General features: G+C 54.6%; 2 protein-coding genes across 8 annotated transcripts; both read left to right on the top strand.

Annotated features, from left to right (window-relative positions):
* The first annotated feature begins 3,897 nt into the window (after nt 1–3,897).
* CUNH8orf58 (chromosome unknown C8orf58 homolog) lies at nt 3,898–9,246 on the top strand. Of its 2 annotated transcripts, none has more exons than XM_025873998.2 (7): nt 3,898–4,027; nt 5,217–5,728; nt 6,086–6,265; nt 6,351–6,468; nt 6,605–6,717; nt 6,965–7,047; nt 7,570–9,246. In XM_025873998.2, exons 1-7 carry the CDS (start codon nt 3,979–3,981, stop codon nt 7,679–7,681), a joined length of 1,167 nt encoding a protein of 388 aa, XP_025729783.1. In that variant the 5' UTR covers nt 3,898–3,978; the 3' UTR covers nt 7,682–9,246. The 2 variants fall into 2 exon arrangements, with proteins under 2 accessions (XP_025729783.1, XP_025729782.1); XM_025873997.2 differs by having other exon boundaries at nt 6,941–7,047.
* Nucleotides 9,247–9,335: 89 nt separating this feature from the next.
* Nucleotides 9,336–23,539, top strand: CCAR2 (cell cycle and apoptosis regulator 2). Of its 6 annotated transcripts, none has more exons than XM_025873840.2 (21): nt 9,336–9,493; nt 10,356–10,450; nt 10,724–10,815; nt 11,243–11,334; nt 11,534–11,648; nt 11,817–11,946; nt 12,122–12,218; nt 16,238–16,357; nt 18,009–18,231; nt 18,319–18,432; nt 18,788–18,951; nt 19,393–19,564; nt 19,651–19,881; nt 19,991–20,212; nt 20,735–20,879; nt 21,001–21,080; nt 21,487–21,633; nt 21,807–21,918; nt 22,021–22,209; nt 22,368–22,573; nt 22,726–23,539. In XM_025873840.2, exons 2-21 carry the CDS (start codon nt 10,393–10,395, stop codon nt 22,768–22,770), a joined length of 2,754 nt encoding a protein of 917 aa, XP_025729625.1. In that variant the 5' UTR covers nt 9,336–9,493; nt 10,356–10,392; the 3' UTR covers nt 22,771–23,539. The 6 variants fall into 6 exon arrangements, with proteins under 6 accessions (XP_025729625.1, XP_073748711.1, XP_025729627.1 ...); XM_073892610.1 differs by having other exon boundaries at nt 9,337–9,493; nt 18,141–18,231; nt 20,998–21,080; XM_025873842.2 differs by having other exon boundaries at nt 9,337–9,493; nt 19,393–19,555; nt 20,998–21,080.
* The last annotated feature ends 99 nt before the right edge of the window (nt 23,540–23,638 follow it).

Genomic DNA, 23,638 nt, shown 5'->3' with positions numbered 1-23,638 from the left:
ATGCTCCAGACCCACCCCGTCCCCCAGTTAGCCTGAAGAATGGGCCACCGTCTCCCCTTTATTTTCACAGAAGAGATCAAAGCTGGACTTCAGAGACTGTGCTATCTGGTTCTTTTTGGAAGGAATCTTGGTGGAGACTATGTTGGCTCCTCAGGCACCTGTTGATATAATTTACACCCTGACATAATTGTCTCACCTTTTGCCTGGATGGCTGCCTTTATTTTCATAGAAAAGATCAAGGCTTTTGGTGGCTCAGGAGTACTGCAGGCCCGAACACCTGGTCGGCAATGGGATGGCCTCCTTGGCGCCACCTACTGTCAGGTGTAGCCCACAACAGGGGAGAATGCCTGCAAAAGGGGCATTCACCCCTCTGTAAATACAGTGAGAACACGGGAGAATGTAGCATTTTTTCATGCTTTCCTGAAGGTAATGGTCAAGTGGCAGCAACTGAGCTGGCACGAATGAAGTCATTGTATATGGCAATGAGTGCCAAGAGCTAATGTGGGACATACAGGCATGCCCTCCGAGTACAGAGCAGAGGGCATCTGTGTGTAAGGGTGAGCAGGACTTGGACAGGTGCAGCAGACAAATGCCGACAGATGGGGGTGAGTGCAGGCGGGATGCTCAGTTTAGGGCAGTGGCTGAAGGAGGTACCAACAGAAGACTGGAAAGGGAGATGGGAGCCTTGAATGCCGGAAGAAATGGTTTGAACTTCACCTTGAGGCTCTGGGAACATTTCGAACACTTTAAGCAGGGAAATGATGGGCTGGAAAAGGGGGGTGGGCATATTAACATGGTCAGATCCTCACCTGTAACAAAGCTTGATGGGCCAGCAGTGTTCTAAGGAGTAGAGGAGAACAGATGTGGAGTGGAGACCCTTGTGAAACGGGTATGCCAGAGAGTTGCTGAACGCTTTTTGAAGGCTGGATGGGTACAAGCTGAAATCCACCTGTTTAGTTGTGGCAGGCAGATCTCCTTCCGCGGCCAGAGGGTTTCAGAGCACTCTGCAGCTACACAGCCAGCCCCGGCTTGGGAGGAAACTGGGGAAGGTGGAGTTACTAGCCAAACCCATTGGTCACAGGAGAAGGCTGGGGGCCGTCTTTGATCTTCTACCCCCGCCCTCAACCCGACCCCAAGTCAGCTGTGAGCACCGCCCCCCCCCATGACCCAGACATAGTGCAGTGGTGGTGGTGGTGGGGAACTACCTAATTATAAGACAGCAATTTGTCCAGTGCTGTGCCCTCCTCACTTTTTTTGCATCTGGGGGAAAAACTTCAGAAATGAGGACAGATTCAAGTTGGAAGTTCCCCGAGAGAGCATCTAACATAGCCCCCTTCAGTTAGAAATGGGAAGGTGACATTCCCAAAGTTACACGGCTCGATAATTCTAACACACAGATGTATTAAGTGCTTCAATTCTCACACTTCTGAGGTAGGTATTGTTATCCTCCTTGTTCTATAAATGAAGAACCCCTGGACAGGGAGTATGAGTAGCTTGTCCAAGGACTCCGAGCTGGTAAGGGGAGGGGGCTGGGAGTGGAACCTGGAGTCTGAATCTGGCATTTCTGGCTTGGGGTGGGGGGCTTTTGCCCCTCCATCACCAGAGGCTGCCTTCCTGGCCACAAGGGAGGTCACCATGGCTCCCAGCCCTCTCTATTCTGGCAGGAGCTGCCCCCAGCCTCTTGGCTTTGCCCTTCCTCCCACAGGGCCTAGTTCAGTGCTGAGCTTGCAGGAAATGTGCTTCCTGAAGCTGGGACTTCCCCACGGAGATTGAGGGGCAGCTGGGCATCCCTGCCTCAGCCTGAGGGATGACTCTGCTAAGCCACCATGTGTCTCAGGAACTCAGGGCAGCCGCTCACCTTGTCAGGTGGGCAGCGAGGGGGTGGCTGAGCCGCCCTTGCCATTCCTTCACGAATCACTCGAAGGGAATGGATTCTCCTCTGGTAGGAGGCAGGGTGGGAGGTGGTCATGCAGGGGTACAGAGCCCTCTGGGTGGTCACAGAGCTGCTCCAGGCAGGGCTTCAGAAGGCAGACAGGAGAGAAGTGTGTGGCCCCCATGAGGGATCCCCATCACCGTGAGGGCTCAGGCATATCTGCATGGCGGGGAGGCACAGGCACGTGGCCTGGAAGGGAGTGTGCTTGGGTGTGTGTTGGTGGGGGTGTGGGTTCTTTTGAGCCCACACAAAGCCTTGTGCTGAGACACTGCATTCCTGCTGGCTGGGCTTCCTGTTCCAGATGCATTCTTGCCCCAGAGTCACCAGGGAGACTGCTTGGAATCTGGCCCCACATTCTCCAAATTCAGGGCGAGATCTGGCAGAGGTTCCCTCCCTTTACCTCCCCACCCTCTCACTTTGGAGGAAGGAAGCCACCTGATAGGCCAGCTCTCCAACCCTCCTACCTAAGGGCTGGGGTGGGGTCTGACACTGCCTGTGGGGTTTGGTGCCACACATCCTGTTGGACAAGCATAAAGCAGTTCCTGCCAGGCCCTGCCTTCTGTTTCCCTGTCTACATCTGGGAAAGAGGAATGGAGTGGGGTTGCTGTCTAGGAGGACAGGGTTAGGAGGGGACAACCCAGAGGACCTCTGCCTAGCAGGGAAGGGCTTAGCCTGAAAATCAAGGTGTTAAGAGATGGCAGGTAATTCAGGCACTAGGCTCTCATTCTTTCTCCAGCCTTGGCTACAGGCCTCAGTTTCCCCCAAATTATACAGTTAGAATCTTATAGTTTGCGGCTCTCTGATAAGTCTCTTCTGCAAGGAAGGTGTTTGCAGAAGGGTCTGAAGGAGCAAGGAGCAGAAGAGGGTGGGCAGACTGTTTTCTCCCCTCCCAGTTAACGGCCACTTCCTTCCAAGGGCTCCGGTTGGTTCCAGCCCCTCCCCCAGAGGCTCAGGTGCAAGTTTGCACGTCCACCAGCTCCCTTATCTGCCTCCAAGGGATTTGGGTCCTGCTGGGATTTTTCCCAGCCCTGTCACCTTCCTCAGGAGGATGAGGTTTCCTTAGAGGCCAGCAGCCCCCCTGGTCACCAGGCTGTGTCCCCTTCAGCAGCTGCCTGGGCTCCTAGCCTCCTTAAAGGCTGGGGCCTTTAAGGGTGAGGGATGGTGGAATCCCAGGACCAAAAGAGGGTTGGGGTGGGGACAGGGAAGTATTTACGCTTCCACCGCCTCCAGGCTGCTTCCCTGTCTCCCTGGCTCACTTCCCCAGATCCTGAAGCCCCCCACCCCCAAGCCCCAGCTTTCGGGTGCTCGGGTGAGGGAGACATACGGGACAAGGAGGGGATTCAGATCTAGCCCAGGACTCAAGGCGCTCTACAGTTGTTGGAAAGGATTTCCATGTGGACAGGGATCACTTCCCCCTTCCATCGCGTCAGCTTTCTGAGTGGCGGAGTGACTTGCCCCGGGCACACAGCTGGGAGCGCAGGGACAACCTTGTCCCGGTCAGCGCTCTTCCCGCAGCCAGCACGTGGGGCTCCATTTCCTTCCGCGCTCCCGTCCAGTCCCCGCCGACCCTCCACCCCCATCCCCGGCTGCATTTCGGCGGCAGGAAGGCAGACCAGCATGTGAACCGGGAGTGGGGGGGGTGCCGGGTAACCCCGCACCTCGAGCCTGACAGCGTCCGTAGGCGGGGGTCTCCGCTCCTCGGCCGGCGGCGGGAGCGCGGGGCTGCCCGGAGCCTGAAGGACAGCGGATCGAGGCCTTTTCCCGGCTCCCCGGCGCGCCCAGCGCGCCCCGGCTCCCAGCCCCCGCCCCCGCCCCCCGCGGCCGCTCCGGGCGCGCCCCCGCCCCCTGCTGCCCGCACACCTGCGCGCCCCTCCCCCCCTTCCCCTCGCTCCCCGCCGCGAGGGTCCCGGGGCCGCGCCCAGCCGGGGCCGGACGCGCGTGCGAAGCCGCCCGCCAAACAGCGGCGGGGGGACGCTGGCCCGGGATCGCGGGGCCGGCTGCTGCGGCCGCGGCCGGGGCGCCGCGTCGGGGCCGGGAGCGGGGCCATGCTGGGCCGGCGGCGCGTCTTCGCCGTGGAGCCGCTCGGCGGCCGGGGTGAGTCGCCCACCCCCCAGGTCGGCCGGGGCCTGCCGCTCTGGAGCCGACTCCCGCGCCGAGCCCCGGTCTGCGCTCCCCGTCCCAGCCCGTACACCCCGCCCAGGGCGCCCGACTTCGCAGCCTCCCTTCCGACGGGCTGAGTGATGGCGCCGTGCGCTTTGGAGACCCTCTGGGTTTGGGCGTTAAACCAGCCACCACCTTCCATCCCATTCCCCCCCCTCCGCCCCGGCTCCACTTCCCCGTGTGGACCCTTCGCCCACCCCTTGCCCCCGCCGGCAGGTCCAAAAGCTCCCTCCGCGGCGGCCGACCCCTTCCCGAAGGAGACTTCCTGGCTGGCTTCCTTGGCCAGGGGGGGCCTGGTTTGGCCCGCAGCTCCCCGGCGTGGCCGGCGGTGAGACGGAGGCGGCCCTCCATCCTCTCCCGCACTAGTTTGTGCATCAGTTTTACAGCTGGGGACCCAGCGCGTGGGTAGGGCCTGGCGCAGAGGGGACAGTCCTCGGGAGCTAGCGCTGCTTCTCCTCCTACACCCCCCCCCCGTTCCCATTTAAGTTTTTTTTTTCCAACTCTCCACCAAATCTTCACTATTTCTCATTTAAAAGAACAGAAGCCCGCAGTGCTTATAGCTATTCTTATTTTTATTACCCTCCCCTAGGAGCTCCTGGAGAGACTTCATCCTGCATCCTGATGTTAGTTTGGACCCCAAGCTTCCTTCTTTGTGCCCGTCCCCATTTCCCCGAGGCCAGAGGGTGGGGGTGGGGGGTCACAGTCCTACTGCCCCGTGGGGAGTAGTTGGAGAGACTGAGGCTCCCCATTCAGGACTTGGAGGTCTTAGGCTGACCATAGGCTCCTTAGTACAAGAAGAGAGCAGCAACCCCCTCAAAGGAGGCTAGGCCATCCAAGGAGCTGGTTAATATGCCCTACATGGCTTTGCCTACCACACAGCCCAAATCCGGGGCGGGGGGGGGGGGGTCTGTGATCGGCAACAAAGACCGCTTGTGAAGGGAACCCCTGCTAACTTCTCCCAGCCAGGGATGGGGAGAGATCTGGGCGGGGCTGTGGCTGTCCAGCCTGTCCCCTCCCTTCACCTCGGCCCAGGACACTCCTCCCCGGGGAATGCTGCTAGTTGCCAGGAACGCTGGGGGCGTTAGGGGCAGCCTGCCCAGCCTGATGCTGACTCTCCTTGCAGATGGGGTTGGTGAGGACTTGGCACACGGTTGTGTAGTACCTGGAGTCAGCAGCACCTACCGACGGATTCCGGACGCTGCTCAAGGTTGCTCGCTGGACTCCTGGAAGGGAGATGGCCAGCTGAGAGGTCTCAGGAGGCAGGAGCCACTTCTCAAACTGGCCTCCCGGGACTCAGGAGTGGAGATGGTGGTTGGGGACAGCCTCCTGGCCACCTCACCGGGCCTTTCTCAGGACTCTCTGGACTTTGAGCCCACAGGGAGCCCTGAGCCTCTGGCCCTTGCTTCCAAGGAGCCTCCTGCCCACCTAGGCCGGCTTCTGGCCAACCGTAAGCTGGAGCAGGTGCTGGAGCGGTCCCGCCAGCTCCCGTCTTCCCCTGCCAGCATGTCACAACGCCACCTCTCCCTGAAGCCCCCCAGCGAGCCTGAATGTGAAATGCCCCTTTTTGGAGCCAGGGAACAGGAGGCCACTGAGGCAGAAACTGACCTGGAGGCAGGCCTGGAAGAAGCAGAGGTGGTGAGTGTCAGCTCTCAGGCTGGGTCAAGAGTGGGATGGAAATGGCCTTTTTACACAGAGGGGTGGGTTGCTGGCTGGTGGGGCCTCACTGACTTGTTCTCCTTGGAGCTCTCTTGGGCTGGGGCGTTCCTTGCAGCTAATTGACGGGTTGTTCTCGCCTCAGCCCACTCCCAGCTGTGTGGAGGTGGGCAGGATGGGGGCTGGCCTGGCAGCATGCCCGGCTGGGTACTGGGAGGCCAGCCCGGGGGCGTGTGCCTCCTCTCCCTGGCCCCTCTGCACCCATCTGCTGGCTGCCTAGGATGGGAGCCTGCTTGAGTTCCGAAGTCCCCCCCCCCCCGACCTCACTCTGTCCCACAGGCGGGGGGCCTGGGGCCTGAAGCCTGGGCCTGTCTCCCAGGGCAGGGTCTCCGCTACCTGGAACACCTGTGCCTGGTGCTGGAGCAGATGGCAAGGCTCCAGCAGCTCTACTTGCAGCTGCAGACCCAGAGGCCCCCACGGGGGAGTGAGCCACAGGGCCAGCAGGCCAGCGGGGGGCAGGTGAGTGGGGGCGGCAGAGGAGGGCTGGGACCCCTGGAAGCAGCCCTCGAGTCAGGTCTCGAGTGCCTGTCTGTCCTGTGCACAGGATCGTGAAGTGGAGGAAGAGAAGGAGGCGGGGAAGCCCACCCTGGCCCCCTCACTGCCGCCTTCTCGTGCCCCAGGCCGTGAGGTGCACGGATTGCCCAGCCAGACGCAGGAGACAGGTGAGGGGCAGTCACGTTTCCCTGTGTGTCTTACCTGCCCAGGGCCACCCTCCTCCCCCGGCAGACCCCGTGAGCCCTGGGCTTGACGGGTGGCTTCCTGCTTCTGGCCCTGGGTAATCTGATTCTCTTTCTGAAGGGGCAAAATCAGCTACGCCCCTAAAGGTAGGGCTGCCCAGTGCCAACCCCCCTGTGCTGTTAGAGGCCGCCGCAGAGCCCGCTCACATCTTTCCATCCTCCCAGGGACACAAGGTAGGTGCTGGGTATGTGTGGAGGCAGGGGACAGGCTGGAGCGGGGCTGTGGGGTGGTTGGGATGTGTACACGACGTGAAGGCCAGGAACGCTGGCAAAGTGACAGAATTCCTGATTGGAGCAGGTGACTTGTCCTGCCTGTGCTGCCCGCTGGCTCTGGGAGCTTGGTCAGGGGCATGTTGTGGGGAGGAGCTCTGTGGTGATCCCCTCACCCTCTGCTCAGCGGGATCTCTCCCACTGGAACAAGGTCAAGGTCCTGCTCAACCGGATCCGTTGGAGGAGCCCGAAACACCCTGAGTCCCCTGCCCCTCCTGATGGCTCTGCCCCTAGGTGAGTCCTGGGGCCCAGCCTAGGTGAGGGCAGAGGAGGAGCCTGATGAACCAGGATGCTGAGATTGTAGGGCCAGTTGTGTTTTTTTGGTCCCCTGGAGATCCGAGAGACGTAGATAGTCTTGGAGAGGGTGCAGGAAGAAACAGAAGGCAGTTAAAGCATCCCGTTTACAGGGGAGGAGGCTGGGGACTGGACTGGGGAAGGAAGTTGCTTTCCTGAGGCTACCTGCGTGGTGAGTCCGTGGCAGAGCCAGGACCGGAGCATGGGAAACCCCTCATGCCCGTCCAGCAAGCCCTCACCCCTCACAGCTGAACCTTAGGCCACCTCCCAGATTTGCTGGGAGAGCAAGGTTGGGCCACAGAGGATTCCACAGTAGGTGATGGGGGGTAATGTGGGGCTAGGAAGCACTATGTCGATGTCCCCAGGCTCCCCACGGCAGATACACAGTGTTCCATCAACTCTGGGGCCATTGCTGCTTTCATTTCCTCCTCCTAGCCTAAAGCTACCTTCTCTTTTCCACAGGATTGAGTCAAGGGGTGTCCCTGAAAGACCTCCATGCCAGCCCCTCCGGAAGACCTTTGTGCCATCATTTGTGGTTAAGAAGCAACGAGCAAAAAACCTTTCTGTATGCTGAGACCTCCTGGTGCAGGGACGTGACCCTGGGTGGGGGTGTGTGCAGTGAAGGCTTCTTCCTCGCCCTTTGCCTGTTGCTGCTTCTGGGCACTGCCAGGAAAAGCTGCTGATGCTCACCCTTCTCTCTGAGGAGAGGGCTGGATCTTTCTCCTCTGGGCAGCCTGGCAGAGGAGCCCGGGTTCCCTGAGAGGCCCCAAGGTGTGGCAGCCCCCGGGCTCCTTGCTGGTTGCCAGAAATCCCTGGGCCTAGTCAATGTGAACTAACTTATTTATCAGGAGTCCATGGAATGTGTTTGACATGGTGATCTCCTGGGGCCTAGCATGTCTCAGATGTGTATTTGTGCAAGATGATACGTGTATCTCTGTGAGTCTGTCACTGTTGTGAACTGGCTGGATACAGCTGTCTCTTCGGAATCATGCCCTCAAAGGGTTGGTCTTCTGGGTGAGGTAACTGCGAAAGGATGGAACCGAACTTCATTCCTCAGTGGGCAGTTACTGATTTGGAGTCCTGCTTTCCTTCTCAGACCTTCGTGGGTAGCCCCAGGACGGGTGGGGCGGGGGTACTATCTTGGGTGCCTCTGCATGGTGTCTTGCCTGTGAAACAGAGCCCCTGAAGACCAGACCTGGAATGGAAGGGTCAGGGACAACATGGAGAAGAGCAGAGTAAGCTTCAAGGTCTGTCTTCAGCTGCTTTGGTCCCTAATAACCTTTACATATCAGAGCAGAAACCAGAAACATACTTGCTTTTAGACCTTGACAAAAATCCCTTAACTTTTCTGAGCCATAGCTTCCTACTTAATCTCCCAAATGGTTTAATGATACCTGCCCTACCTACCTCACAGTCTTATTATGAAGATAAAATGAGATTAAACTGTCTTGAAGTGCATTGTGAATGTTACATGAATAGGAAGGGGACGGCATGGGGTTGGAAGGAGGCCAAACTGGAGGGATGATGGGAAGGCCAGAGGATAAAGGAGGCCTGGAGTTGCTAATGCAGACAAACGGCCAGTGATTAGTGGCAAGACTTGAAGCATGTCATTTCACTCAAGTCTTAGGTTTCATAACTGAGAATTAGGGCACTAGTGCCTGACCTTATTTTCCAGGGTTGTGAGAACTAAAGGAAATGTTTCTGAGAACATTGTAAATGTCTACCAAAATATTGTGGTGGTTTATTTATTACGGCATGTAGTGTTCCTAGCTCTTTGCTAATTGAGAAAGGGGAAAGCTTAGTCTCCTGCAGATATCCAGAGGATGGGAGGGGACGGGTGTGTATGTGTGTGTGTGTGTGGGTGTCAATGGAAGGGCCGGGCTAGGGATGAAGTCATTGGCTTGAGTAAGACAGGAATGTCTCCTAGAAATGGCCACTGATCAGGCACTCTCCTCCTTCAGGCAGGAGGGGCTGCTTCTCTTGCGGCTGCAGCCCTGGAGTCGGCCAGAATGAGGCCAGGTGTCGGGTGGTAGGTGCTCTCTTCTATTCAGGGGTCCAGCTCCTGCTGTCTTTGTACCAGGAACCAATGCTCTAAAGCCTACTTTTCTAATGGGACAGTTAAGCGGGGACACCGCCGAGGCCCGGCTTCCAAACGCGCATCCGATCGGGGAAGGCGCACTTCCGTTCCACAGTTGGAGGGGGATGACAGGCCGGCGTGGGGGAAGGGAGAAGTCGGTGGAGAGGAGGGAGGGACCATATCCGGGAGAGTGGCAGCTTCCGACCAGTGGTCGCGCTTCCGGAGAGGCGCTTCCGGTGGTGGCGGCAGTAGCGGCTGTGGTGGTTCCGGGTGTCTTTGTCCCCCCGGTGTCGCGGCCCTGGCCCGCAGGTGGGTTGGGGGGCCCCCCACCGCCTCTCTGCCCCTTCGCCCCTTCCCCAGCCGAGGGGCTGCGAGGGCCGGGCAGCAAAGATGCACGGGCCGCGGAAGGGGCCGAGCCCCCCTTCGGACTGCAAGTCCCGTCTCCCTGGCAACGGCCTCGGCCCTGGGGGCGGGCGGGAGGAGGAGAAACCGCGCGCCTTCGTCCTCCCACGGTGGCCCCGCCGCGGCCCGGCCCGGGAGGCCCGGTGCCCGCGGCTGCTGAAGCGGGAGCCGAGGCCCAGGGAGCACGGGAGCAGGAGGGCGGGCGGGTGCGCTGCCGGAATCGCGTTCGACCGGGCCACGGGGCTACCTTCGCACCAGCCTGTCCGGGGAACAACGGGCCGGGCTTCCGGGGAGAGGGCCCACACCTTCTCTTCGGCACCAGCCTCCTCCATTTTTCCGGGCCTTGCGTGGAGCATTTTGGCGGATGTATTTGAATGAATGAATGTCACTGGGGCCCTTTCCAATCCCCCACTCTCCCCAAGCATCTGCGGGTGGCGTGGCATCGTGAGAAGAGCGCTAAGTTGTTGGCGACCTGGGTGCGAGTCTCAGTTTTGTCACTAACTGGTGATGTGACCCTGGGCACGTCTCAATCTCTGTGAGCTTCAGTTTCCTTTTCTTTAAAATAGCTTGACAGTATCACCCACCACTAACTTGTGAGGGCAAACTGGAACAATGTAATTTTTGCATTTCCTGCTCTTCATGTTCTCTCCATCTCCTCCATTCATTCTCCGTACCCACCTCCTCACCTTCATTAGATCCTCAGTTACTTTTTGGGGGTTGATGGAAAATTTCCCTCTGAGCTGTTAACTTCTTTCTTTTCCAATTAAAGGTTTTTTCTAAGACTCTGAAAGAGGACAGCATTCCCAATGTCCCAGTTTAAGCGCCAGCGGATCAACCCGCTTCCAGGGGGACGCAACTTTTCAGGTGATCACCTTTATCCCTATTTGGCCTCGTACTGGGTATTAGGTGCTTTGGAGTTAGTCTTTTAAAATGTGGCTTTTGGGGTTTTCCTGGTGGAGTGCAGATTTGCTGCCAACGTTTCACAGGAAAATAGATGGGCCCAGTGGTGGCAAGTGAAACCTTGTGGAGGAGTTGCTTGGAGTCACTTTGCCCTTTGGGTCTGCCATACCTTCTGTCTGACTCTAGTGCTCAAAATGGTAGATGCAGGTTCTGGAGATTGCTTCTCTGTCCACATAGGCGCAGCTTCAACATCTCTTCTGGGTCCTCCTCCTGGTTTGCTCACTCCTCCCGTGGCCACAGACCTGTCCCAAAATGCCAGGCACCTTCAGGTAGGTTGGCATTTTTTCTAGTGAGTGTCAGCACTTGAGACTACCACAGCATGCATGGGTGCCTGGTGCTTTCATTCTTGCATCGCTGTGTTCATCCTTCCTGGTGCTCCTGACCTGGGCCAGGATGGAGGTGACTAGACACCTCTGACCGGGGATTCCTGAGTTGTGGCTCTAGGGAAATCTTTCGGGTGCTTCTTGGAATTAAAGAACTGGAAATCCTAGAAGAAGCTTCTGACCTAAGAATCAGTGTGATCTCTTCCTCCTCCTTGCAGTAGATTATGACTGTTATACGTGTGTGTCTCCTCGGTGTGAATCTCGATGCCATACTTTGTTGAAGCTGGGTGGGGTTTGGCTGGAGATGAGATGCTAACGGCAGAGCATGGACATATGCTCTCTGTTACTTTCAAACTGCACTGTTCTTTTACAGGGTGGGGAGAAGCAGCGGGTCTTCACTGGTATTGTTACCAGCTTGCATGACTACTTTGGGGTGGTGGATGAAGAGGTCTTTTTTCAGCTAAGGTAGGCTTGAGGTTAGTCCCCTGAATGCTTGTTGAATTCAATTCTGTCACTGCGCTGGTGGGGCCCCTCTGAAGCCATTGCTTTGCTGTTTTTATGCAAGGTGTGCGAAATCTTGATGGGCAGGGCCTCCTAGGGGCAGTCAAGGTGGCTTGGCCAGGGTCTCTCTCCTGACTGGGTCTCCTGGCTTGTGTGCTGGCAGTGTGGTGAAGGGCCGGCTGCCCCAGCTGGGTGAGAAGGTGCTGGTGAAGGCTGCATACAACCCAGGCCAGGCAGTGCCCTGGAATGCTGTCAAGGTGCAAACGCTCTCCAACCAGGTATGTGTCTTTCCGGCGTGTGCATTGGAAAGGGGAGGGAGGGAAGTCCCAGTGCCCTGAAAGCTGGGCAAGAACCTTACTTTTGTCAAGGGGCAGGGCTGCATCTTTCCAAGGTAGTGAGCAAATCGACCACGGGATGCCCTGAGTTTCCTGGTTACTGTCTTGCAGCCCCTGCTGAAGTCCCCAGCACCTCCCCTTCTCCATGTGGCAGCCCTGGGCCAGAAGCAAGGAATTCTGGGAGCTCAGCCCCAGCTGATCTTCCAGCCTCACCGGATTCCCCCACTCTTTCCTCAGAAGCGTGCGTACCAGTGGCATGGATGTTGGGGTGTGGCTTTATGGGGGTGAATGGGCCTGTAGCTCTCAGGTTGTTGCTCTCAGAATAGAAGTGGGTACTGCTGTCACTGGAGGAAAGGGACAGGGAAGTTGGGCAGGTATGTAGGGTTTTTGAGTCACCAGCCATTTCTTCTCTGTAGCTCTGAGTCTCTTCCAAACATCCCACACACTTCATCTGAGCCACCTGAACAGATTTCCTGCTCGGGGCCCTCATGGACGATTGGATCAAGGCCGAAGGTAAGAGAATGATCAAACAAGGAAGATATTTTATTTATTTGTCTCTAGGAGCAGTGTCTCTTTGCTACCTGTTACACTAACATTCTTTCTGCAGTTAGATCCTGGGCCCTTTCCCCTGAAATAGGCCAACGCACTGAGATGTATATGTAAATATTAGAACTTTATAAACTGGTTCAGCAAGCAGGGATTTGACATAGTTCGTCTTTCAAAATACCATATTGAAATTTATAATTTTCCGTTTTATTTCTAGTCTTTAAGACTGAGATGCCAAAAATCAAACTATCCAGAAATAGTAATTGTCCAAAAAAATGTAACTTTGCAGTGTTTGTTTTAATTACTAATATGGAGTGTTTTTTTTTTTTTTTTTTTAAGATTTTGTTTATTTACTTGACAGAGACAATGAGAGAGGGAACACCAGCAGGGGAAGTGGGAGAGGAAGAAGCAGGCTTCCCGCTGAGCAGGGAGCCCAATGTGGGGCTGGATCCCAGGACCCTGGGATCATGACCCGAGCCGAAGGCAGACTGAACCACCCAGGCTCCCCTAAAATGTTTCTTTATATGCACTGTACACATGAGTGTAGTGTTAGAATCTGTAGTTTGCACTCTGCCCAGAAGTCCAGGCCCGTGCCTAGAACACGTAGATAGCTTCATGGCCCATATGTAGCCAGCATGGTGGATTTGGGACTTTGGGGGTGTTCTAGGCCATCCTGTATCATCTGTGAGCTTTGGGGACTGCTGGGAACATGCTGCCTATTCTCTCCAGTTCATGTGTTCCTTCTCTTGCCTTACTCTCCCTAAAAGGTTTTGCTTATATTCCTAGAGTTAAGCTCTCGATTAGTTTGCTTAAGACTTGTTTTAGTTCTTCTGTTGATCCTCATTTTAATTTTTTATTAGGGAAAATTGCAAATATAAGCAAAAGCAAACAGAAAAGGATGACAAACCCTCACATACCCACTCCCCAGCTTCAACAAGTATCTATATCTTCCATTCTTTTTCATCTCTGTCTCCATCTGCTCCCTGCCTTGTACTTGCTGGTTTTGTTTTTTTTAAGATTAAAAATTTTATCACAAATGTATAGGTTGAAATGCACAAATCTCAACCGGACAATTTTGACTTGGAAAAATCCACATAACCCTCACCCCGATTAAGATCTAAAACATTTCCATCACTAGAAAATTCTCTCATGTTCAAGTTCTTTTTTGAAGTGAGAACTGTACTGATAAGGAAACAATCTCCTATTCCCAGATGCCAGTAGATTATTACATGATAAGGGCTGAGAATGAAATCCAGTGTGAACTCTTAAAAGGACCATGGAGTAACTCCGAGAAAAAGTTATAGGCAAAGGGACGCAGCTAGTGTGCCGAAGCTAGTGTTTGTTCCGTTGGGCTAGGTCATTATGAATTCTAACTAGGAGAATGGTTCTGTGGTCTAGGATTGTTTTCCACCATGCCTCCATTACTTGAAACACCTTGTCCTGTTCTCAAGTCACCGGTAAGTATTTTGCATACGCCTACACCCCTTGTCCTGTGCATCTTCCTGGTCTTCAGTTTCCAAGGACTTTCCATCTCTCACATCCTGTGAGTTTATTAAAGGCATCATCACCAAATCACAGCAAGTGCCCTGAGGGATAGTGTAGCCGGGGTAGAGATCAAGGTTGCTATTGACTTTCTGCTTTAGGTTCATATTTAGTCTTTCTGTACAGTCCACGTGCATTTGATTGTCCTGGACATGCCAAGCCCTGGCAAGGCCTGTGTTATGTTACTTTTGCCATAATGCTTCGGTGTCATGGCTTCTAGAGAAAGGAGACATTACCACTGGCAGGACGGTACCACCATCAGTCAGTACAGAGAAGCTGCGAAGTAGGAAAGGGGGCAGTAGGAGTTAGGTCACTCTGGGAGAACAACAATTTACAAAGGAGTCAAGCTACTTGAGCGTTTTGGCTGGAAGCCAAATTTTATTTTAAATTTCAGGTTTTGGGATGGAGGTAACAGTGTCCCTGTTGGACTGCCAGTACTGAACTACTGAGGTTTTTGGACAGGCGTATCCAGTGGGATGCTGTCTCAGTGTCCTGCTGAGGCTCCTGAGATGTCTCCCACTGGTACTGCTTTTTCATGCGTTCCTAACGATTTACAATAAGGAAAGAAAACTGGCCATTGAATTCCAGGATTCAGTGGGATATCCACTGTCACTAGGGGTGGACAGCATTTACTGAAGAGTTTGCTCCAGTCGTGGGCGAGCTGAAGAGAGCTGTCAGAATGACTGTTAGGAGCGTGGAAGCGCCGACAGCCCGGAAAGGCGAGAGTGGAAGGCAGCCTTTGGATGGAGATGCTAATAAGCTGGGAAATGGGCCAGGCAGATAGAGAAAGATGAAAAACTTTGTGTTGAATGTAATGAACTTAGATGCCCAGGGCTGGAATGACAAGGGAAACGGGGCAGGCAGGTCTGAAGGAAAGGGCAGAGGCCTTCTGGTTAATAGACTGCAGTCAGTGCCATACCTGGGCCAGAAGAACGGACAGGTGATTTTATTTCTCTTGTGAGACATGGGAGTTTTCTCTTAACAGTCTGGTGTTTTATAATGGTCTGGAGGTTTTTCTTTTCTGTTTTTACTTACGGAACTCATAACATGGTGATACCATCATAAGTAATTTGTTATAGAAACATATGAAGCAGCACATGCTATTATGTAGCGTTAAAATACTATAAAAATGTGTCATTCCTTCTTTCCCTTTAAAGGTAACCATTCTTAAAGACCTTTAGAAAATAATTTTGAAAAGAGAAATTACTTCTACTTTTTTTTGGTCTGTGTTCGTTTGTGGTCTTTATATATGAGCATACTTTTTATAGTTTTATTTAATTTTAATTTTTTTAAATTTTAACTTTAGAGTCCAGATTGTTTTTATACGCTGTGATTAAAGTGATGAAACATTTTTTCCATATTGCAGTGTAATCCTCATGATTGTTTTAATGGCTGTATGATTATTGTTACTTGTTTACTACAAAAGCTCAGGTATTACTGGATATGAATGTGGTTTTCTTACTCTCGGCTTGAATTTTTTTCACTATTTATAATCTCCGTTTTTCTTTTGAATTAACTTTCTTGGGATAATATTTTCAAGAGTGGAATTATTGGATCAAAGAGTTTGAGTGTTTTTATGACTTTAATTCGTATTGCTAAGGGTTTGTTATGAGAACTGTCTCTTAATAAAACTTCCTTTATAGAATCCTTTGCATGGTACCATATATGTGTCTTATGTTAAAAATCAGTTAAAATCTTTTCTTATTTCAAAAAATTACATGTTAGCTATAATTTTTAAAGTTCAGAAAAATACAAAAAAGAAAATTATTCATAAGCTCTACCAGTGAGAGGCATCCATCATTAATTCTTTTTTTTTTTTTTAAGATTTTATTTATTTATTTATTTGACAGAGAGAGACACAGTGAGAGAGGGAACACAAGCAGGGGGAGTGGGAGAGGGAGAAGCAGGCTCCCCGCTGAGCAGACAGCCCGATGCGGGGCTCGGTCCCAGGACCCTGGGATCATGACCTGAGCCGAAAGCAGACTCTTAACGATTGAGCCACCCAGGCGCCCCTCATTAGTTCTTTCTTTCCTTTTTTTTTTAAGATTTTTTTTTTTTTAAAGTATTATCTGCACCCAACGTGGGGCTCGAACTCACAACCCTGAGATCAAGAGTCACATGCTCCACCGACTGAGCCAGCCAGGTGCCCAATACTTCATTTCTTCTTAGTCTTTTAAAGCTTTTTTGCACAGTTGAGGCACTACTGTATAGATACTATCGTGTACTAGTCCTTTGCTCACGATGGGTGGTTTTCTGTTACGAGTATTTAAATATCCATTTAAATAATTTTATAATAATGTGTTATATGGCTGCTAACGGTGGCTTCTTTATCCATTTCTTTGGTGTTGGGGAATCAGATGGTTTCCAGTTCTTTTAGGCCAGTATGTATTGAATCTTAACGTAACAGTGTGGTTTCTTCCTTCTGGTGATGGATCAACTTCCAGCGATGACTATGACTCCAAGAAACGCAAACAGCGGGCTGGTGGAGAGCCTTGGGGTGCTAAGAAACCAAGGCATGACCTGCCTCCTTACCGGGTCCATCTCACTCCCTATACTGTGGACAGGTGAGTGATGAGGCTGGGGTGGGGGGCGAGGCTTGCAGCTGGTAACAGTTTCTTGTGTAAATGAGGTACAGTCTGTGCAAGAGTAGGAGTGTGTGTGCGGGGTCATGTGCCTAGGGCCTATTTGTTTCTTAATGTGACAGTTTTTTAATTTCTAAATCTCAGATTTTGACCAGCATAGCACCACTGACAGGGGTGCCCTGATAGAACTTTTGTGATTTGATCACCAGAAAGAATTATGCCAGGCTATCGTTAAGGCTTACCCATCAAAATCCAGGTACCCAATACCATTTCTAATTCAGGTAGAAAGTATGGATCATAGGCACCTTGAGACTTGTTTTCCAGGGGACTTCAGAATCATTTTTAGAGCGCTCTAGTGCGTGAGAGGACTCTGGCCCACAGGCTTACCTATCGCACTTAGGAACTGATTGACTAAGGCAGATGAGTGATACCAGATTCTATCCAGCAGTGCAGAGGCAGGGCTCCGGCCACTGCCCCAGTAGCAAAGTTCACCTAAGCTCAAACTGAGGTGAGGAGGCAGCCTCTCGGCACCTCTTCCTTGAGGTGGAAGGGAAAGAGGGCTGTCGCTGCCCTTCCTGGCTTACTGGTTCCTCTCTGCGGGGCCGGGCAGGGCCTCTCCTGTGTTCCCTGCTGACCCACCTGCCTCCCAAGGTTCGTCTCCTCACAGGACAGTGTGGCCCCCACATCACGAGAGGGGTGCACGTAGAGCCTCCTCCCATCAGTCAGAGTGTGACTGCTGCCAGTTAGCCACACACACAGCTGTCTTTTTGAACATCTACGGATGCCTCTTGTATGTACGTACTGTTTGGTATTTTGCTTTTTCGCTCATTGTGTCTTAGAATTTGTTCCGTGTCAGCGTGGTTAGATTGATCTCATTCTTTTCAGCACCTACACAGTATTCCACTGAATGGATAGACCGTTTATTTCACCAGTTCTCTGTTCCCACGTTTTCATCATCCTAAGTATTGTCATACACATGCCCACAGACATCTTCGTGGACAGGTGCTAGTAGTTTACTGAGGACAGTTCCTAGAAATGGGGTAGCTGGCTCCAAGGGTCTCATTTTAAACTTGGACATCCATCGCCAGTTCTCTCTAAGAGGCTGTGTCGGTTTCCCTTCTCGCCCACGGGGCCTGAAGTCTCGTTTCCCCATGTTGCTGCCAGCGCTGTGTTACCAAACTTTTTGATCCTCGTCAGTCTCTTAGGCGAAAAGTGATATTCCGATTTGCATTTCTTTAATGATAAGTGAGACTGAGCATAGGTTCAGGGGCTTTTAAGTCTCCTTTCTTTTTCTGGTAAGTACCTGTTGATGTCCGTTTCCCAGTATTCTCTCAGACTTGTGAACCTTCTTGTGAACCTGTTAGTAATTTGTGGGCTCCTCTTTCGATCAAGACAGTGAGCCTTAGCTGTCACATATTGCAAATGTCTTTCTGTTTTTTTCTTTCCCAGTTCGACTTTGCCATTAGGAGCGGAAACATTTTAGTGGTCAAATCTCATCTTTTTCTTTTCAGAGATGTCTTCTTTCCCAGATTAGAAAATAATTTGCCCTTTTTTCCCCAAGTCTTTCATGGTTCCATTTTTAAAAATAATTTAGTCTTTGCTCAGTCTGGATCCCCTTGCTTTCCTTCTCCAGCCCCAACTGTGACTTCTTAGAGCTCCAGCGCCGCTACCGCAGCCTCCTGGTTCCCTCCGATTTTCTGGCTGTGTGTCTGAGCTGGCTGTCAGCCTTCCCTCTGAGCCAGCCCTTTTCCCTCCATCCTCCAAGCCGCATCCAGGTATCTTCTGAGAAGGAGCCAGCTCCAGATGCTGGTGCTGAGCCCATCCCTGCAGACAGTGACCCTGCTTACAGTTCCAAGGTGAGTGGGCTGGGGTCCTGCCCCCTTGTTCTGTGGTTGGAGGATGAGGAAGCTCTCGAGCATGTCCTTCACGCCACCCTTGCACAGGTACTGCTGCTCTCTTCCCCGGGCCTGGAGGAGTTGTATCGTTGTTGCATGCTCTTTGTGGATGACCTGGCCGAGCCGAGGGAGACGCCGGAACATCCTCTGAAGCAGATTAAGGTAAGAGCTGGAGTCCATGAGGCAGGAGGCAGTCGTGGATGATGGATGGCCAGGCCCTGTCAGGTTTTCAGCAGCTTGGCTCCTGTTTGTGAGCTTGTAGAAGCAAGGAGCCCCGAGCTGGAATATCGCTTATTTCACCAGAAGGACAGCATGGCTCAGGATGTTCTTGTCAGAAAAAGTTATATGGCTAGATCCCGTTCATGGGTAGACAGATCCACCCTGCCCTGCTTCCGACCCTGCGTGGCGGACTCTTCACCACATCCTGCTGCTTTCATTCCCCAGGGGTAGTAGGCCGCCTCGTGGTGAGAGTTCCAGGGAATTGTTTTTTTTGTTTATCTTGGATCCATTTTTGCAGTTTTTGCTGAGCCGGAAAGAAGAGGAGGCAGTGCTGGTTGGGGGTGAGTGGTCTCCCTCTCTGGATGGCCTCGACCCCAAGGGCGACCCGCAGGTGCTAGTCCGCACTGCCATCCGCTGTGCGCAAGCCCAGACTGGCATTGACTTGAGCGCCTGCACGAAGTGGTGAGTGGTTGCCCCAGGCTTGTCTGTGTGTGGCCCGTTGTATCGGCAAGACTGTTTAGGAGGCTGAGTTCCTGTGCCTTTCTGACCTGTTAGTGCCCTTCTCTTCCCTGGTCCTACCTCATCCCTCCCTCCAGCCCTCGTAGACGGTCGTCTTGGTCATGAGCACGAGTAGGGATGTGTATGGGTGTTGAGGGCCAGCCGACCCTCCAAGGCTCGTCCCATGTGATCGCCCAGCCGCATTTAGTGGTCCTTGGTGCTGGGAGCACCCTAGATAGTCACTGTCTGCTTACTCACGGCCCATTGATGGACCATTTCTCGAGGACTTGGTTTCGTATTTTCAAAGCTGCGTGTGTAGTATGTGCTCATTAAATGTTGATTGGAAACTGAAGCCCCTGCTTGCGAAGGTTGTGGGTCGGTACCTTTTCCTTTCGCTGTGAGCAGGTGGCGCTTTGCGGAGTTCCAGTACCTGCAGCCGGGCCCCGCGAGGCGGCTGCAGACCGTGGTGGTGTACCTGCCAGACGTCTGGACCGTCATGCCTACTTTGGAAGAGTGGGAGGCCCTGTGCCAGCAGAAAGCTGCAGAGGCAGCTCCCCCTCCCCGAGAGGTGTGCGGGGTAAGGCTGAGCCTTACAGACCAGCTGGCAGAGCGGGTGCCCCGAGCTGCGGACCCAGGCGGTCACAGCTCTGGCTTCTGTCACAGGAAGCAGAGCCTCTGCACCAGGCAGCTGACGCATCAGAGCTAGGAGCAGACACCTCTAAACAGAACGCAGAGAATCCAGAGGCCACCGCACAGCAGGACATGGACACTGATCTCCCAGAGGCCCCTCCACCCCCTCTAGAGCCTGCCGTCCTGGCGCGCCCTGGCTGTGTCAGCCTGTCCCTCCATAGCATTGTGGAGGACCGGAGGCCAAAAGAAAGGATCTCTTTTGAAGTAGGTGTAGGAGTCTGGGGAGGCTGTACGGTAGGGTGTGTGGGATGGCAGGGCTTGGACCATTCCCTTTTTCCTGATGCTCACGGACCGCTGCTGCCTCTTCCATAAGGTGATGGTGTTGGCCGAGCTGTTTCTGGAGATGCTGCAGAGGGATTTTGGCTATAGGATTTATAAGATGCTGCTGAGCCTTCCTGAAAAGGTGGCAGCCCCGCCTGAACCTGAGAAGGAGGAGGCGGCCAAGGAAGAAGAAACAGTCAAGGAAGAGGCTGCCAAGGAGCCCAAGGATGAGGTACAGAGTGAGGGCACAGCTGCCGAGTCAGACGCCCCGCCGGTGAGTACCTCTGCTGCCCGCATGGGCACTGGGGCTGCACGCGGGGGTGCCGAGTGGATCCGGGCGCCGCTGGGGGCCCCGCGGGGCTCCTCTCACTGCCTGCATGCACCTCGTCCCCCTGCCACACAGCCGCACAGCTAGGAGGTGGTGTGCGAGGAGAGGGGAAGGGGCCTGGAAGCGTGGCCGACAGCGCCAAGCCGTGAGGACAGATGTTTTGGCAACTTGGTGGTTAATTAGAACGCTGCGTTTTCTTAACCTTTGCAAAGCATGTGGGTCTCTCTTACCCGAACACCATCGAGTAAATGTAATCTCTGACGGGACTCAGATTGACGCCTGAAGAGAAGCTCAGGTGCCTGGGAATCGCCCGTAGTTCGCTCTGAACCCCACGCCACGGAACGCAGCAAATGAGACCGTGTAGACAGAACCCTTACCGCGGTGCCCGAGCACGGTCGGTGCGCACATGTTGGAACTTACCATTGTTAGCAGTTACACGTGTCCGCTCTCATCTTGGTTTGCTTCCAGAAGGAAGATGGCCTTTTGCCCAAACCTCCGTCTTCTGGAGGAGAGGAAGAAGAGAAACCCCGGGGTGAGGCATCCGAGGACCTGTGTGAGATGGCCCTTGACCCGGAGCTGCTCCTCCTGAGGGACGATGGCGAAGAGGAGTTCGGTACGTGTTGGTCTCACGCAGCGGCCGCCCGGCTCTGCAGCTGGTGCTCTCCTGTCACCACTGTGGGTCTGGGCCCTGGGGGAGTCCCTGCTCCATGCTCATCTCAGGCTTCCTGTAGCAGGAGCCAAGCTAGAGGATTCGGAGGTCCGGTCGGTTGCCTCGAACCAATCAGAGATGGAGTTCTCTTCCCTTCAGGACATGGTGAGACCTCTTCCCTGCCGCCCCCGCCCCCCGACAGTGAAGCCGGGCCAGGCCTCCAACTGGGCGCTGGGAGAGGGAGACTTGACCGTAGGGCTTCTGGTGCCCTCTGACTGACAAAAGACAAAGTGTGGTCCTTGGCTCACAGAGGGGCACTTCTGTAGGATCCGGGACACCTAAGTGTCTCCACCTGGGTGCGTCCGAGTGAGGTACCCGATGCAGGCGCGCACTCAGCTCCTCCGGGTGTGGGACAGCCCCTGGTGCGGCAGTGGCCCGGGGTCCTGTCTCCAGCGGGAAGGGCTGCCCGGGAGTGATTGTGTCCGCTCGTTTCTCAGAGGGCTGCCTCCGGGGCGATTTCGCCATTGAGAGAACTCTTTGTAAATCTTGTTCATCCTTGTTTCTCTTGCAGCCCAAGGAGCTGGACCCCTCTGCTGTGCTCCCTTTGGACTGTCTTCTTGCTTTTGTCTTCTTTGATGCCAACTGGTGTGGCTACTTGCACCGGCGAGACTTAGAGAGGATCCTGCTCACCCTTGGGCTCCGGCTCAGTGCAGAGCAGGTGCCTGTCTTCCCACCCCCCGAGTCCCTTCGGAGCCCGCCTCCCCTGACGGCCATGTGCGCACTGGACTGCTGTGCGTGGCTCGGGCTGCTGTGCTTCCAGGTGCTCGTGGGTCACGGGCAGGGGCTTGCGCCTTCTCATCAGGGGCTATCTCGGGTGGGGGTGTTCTCTAGGCCAAACAGCTGGTCAGCAGGGTGGTGACGCAGAACATCTGCCAGTACCGGAGCCTTCAGTACAGCCGCCAGGAGGGCACAGACGGCGGGCTGCCCGAGGAGGTGCTCTTTGGTGCGTTCTGCTGCCCTGCTGCCTTCCAGGGAGGACGGGCGGGCCCGGCTGCTCTCTTCTCCGGAGACCCTCTCCTTAAACCTGCTTCATGGCCCCTTCCAGGAAACCTGGACCTGCTACCTCCTTCGGGGAAAAGCGCGAAGCCAGGCGCTGCCCCCATGGAACACAAAGGCCTGGTGTCCCACAACGGCAGCCTGATCAACGTGGGGAACCTGCTGCAGCGTGCAGAGCAGCAGGACAGCGGGCGGCTCTACCTGGAGAACAAGATTCACACACTGGAACTGAAGCTGGGTGAGTGGCCTGTGGCCGCAGGGCCCCGACCCAGCAAGGGCGCGCAGACGTGTGTATGTGGGGACTGAGAGGGGTCCTGCTCCTCACGCTTCAGGCCTCTTGCCCTGGGCCGTGATGCTTAATTTAGCAGCAGTCTTTCTGCCATTTCCCCCCACCAGAGGAGAGCCATAACCGGTTCTCGGCCACGGAGGCCACCAACAAAACCCTGGCAGCGGAAATGCAGGAGCTGCGGAGCCGGCTGGCTGAGGCCGAGGAGGCGGCCCGGGCGGCCGAGCGCCAGAAGAACCAGCTGCAGCGGCTGCTCCAGGAGTTCCGGAGGCGCCTGACCCCCCTGCAGCTGGAGGTGCAGCGGATGGTTGAGAAGGTGGGCCTCCCCCGGGAGAGCTGGCCGCCCCCTGTTGCCTGTCCCCCGTGCCCGCCCAGGTTCACTGAGGCGGCAGCCTGGTCTGCTGGCGGGGAGCGTTGCTGGGCGTCCCGTCTTGGCCCTTCCTCCTCGAGTCCTCATTCTCGTTCTAGGCGGACAGCTGGGTAGAGAAGGAGGAGCCAGCACCTAGCAACTGAGGGGCCTGGCGCGGGAGCTGCCCTCCTGTGAGGCCAGCGATGGAGCCTGCTGACGTCAGAGCCCTTCTGGTTGCCCAGAGAAGCTGGCGCAGGCCCTGGGAGCCGTAGGCGGGGGTGGCTGACCCCTGTGCTCAGCCTCCGTAGAGGAACTCAGGCCGTCAGGGTGGGGTCTGTGCTATGTGGGACGGATGAGTGGGGAACCCCGGTTCCACTTGACAACTAAATCCAACACCTTCTGCACCCCTCGAATGTCATTTCGCCCTCCACCTTGGGATTTCTCCTGGGGCCCTTTAGTCTTGTGCTGACTTTCTCCTGTCCTCTTCCGGTTTAGAATAAGACAGGGGAGGAAAAGGCTTTTCAAGTTTGTCCTAAGGTCTGATGCCAATAAACTGAAGAAACAGCCGTGGAATCTGGCGGGGGGTAAGAGCCCTTCCTCTGGGTGGCACAGATCCTGCTAGGTACAGGAGCAGGTTCTTGGGGGAGGGTCCCCTCGGCCATCACAGGAACGGCCTGTGCTAGCGAACTCCTGGTGGTGGGCTGTGTCTGCCAGAAAGCACTGGGTTCCAGCCACCCCAGACTTGCAGAAGAAACCAGCACCTCCCCGTGTTCCGAATGTGGTATTGGCTCTGGCCCAGCCTTTTTCCCTGTTCCCCCATAAGTCTTGCCTCTTTCCATAATCCGTGGTTTCAGTTTGACTTTGTATATAAAGTTGTTTTTTTTTTTTTTTTTTTGGCTTTTTGTTTTTTAAATAAACCAAAGTCAAAAACAAGCCATGTGTCCTCCGTAGCTCTCCCCTTTCCTCCCCTCGTAGGTCTTCCTGTGCCGCCCCCTTCCCCCCAGCCCTCCGGTCCAGAAGGTGGGGTCCAGA

This window comes from Callorhinus ursinus, unplaced genomic scaffold (genome assembly GCF_003265705.2).
Source record: "Callorhinus ursinus isolate GAN/ISIS: 27379988/994484 unplaced genomic scaffold, GSC_fseal_2.0 scaffold4, whole genome shotgun sequence".
Classification (NCBI taxonomy): domain Eukaryota; kingdom Metazoa; phylum Chordata; class Mammalia; order Carnivora; family Otariidae; genus Callorhinus; species Callorhinus ursinus.
This window is presented reverse-complemented; position numbering and strand designations above follow the sequence as displayed.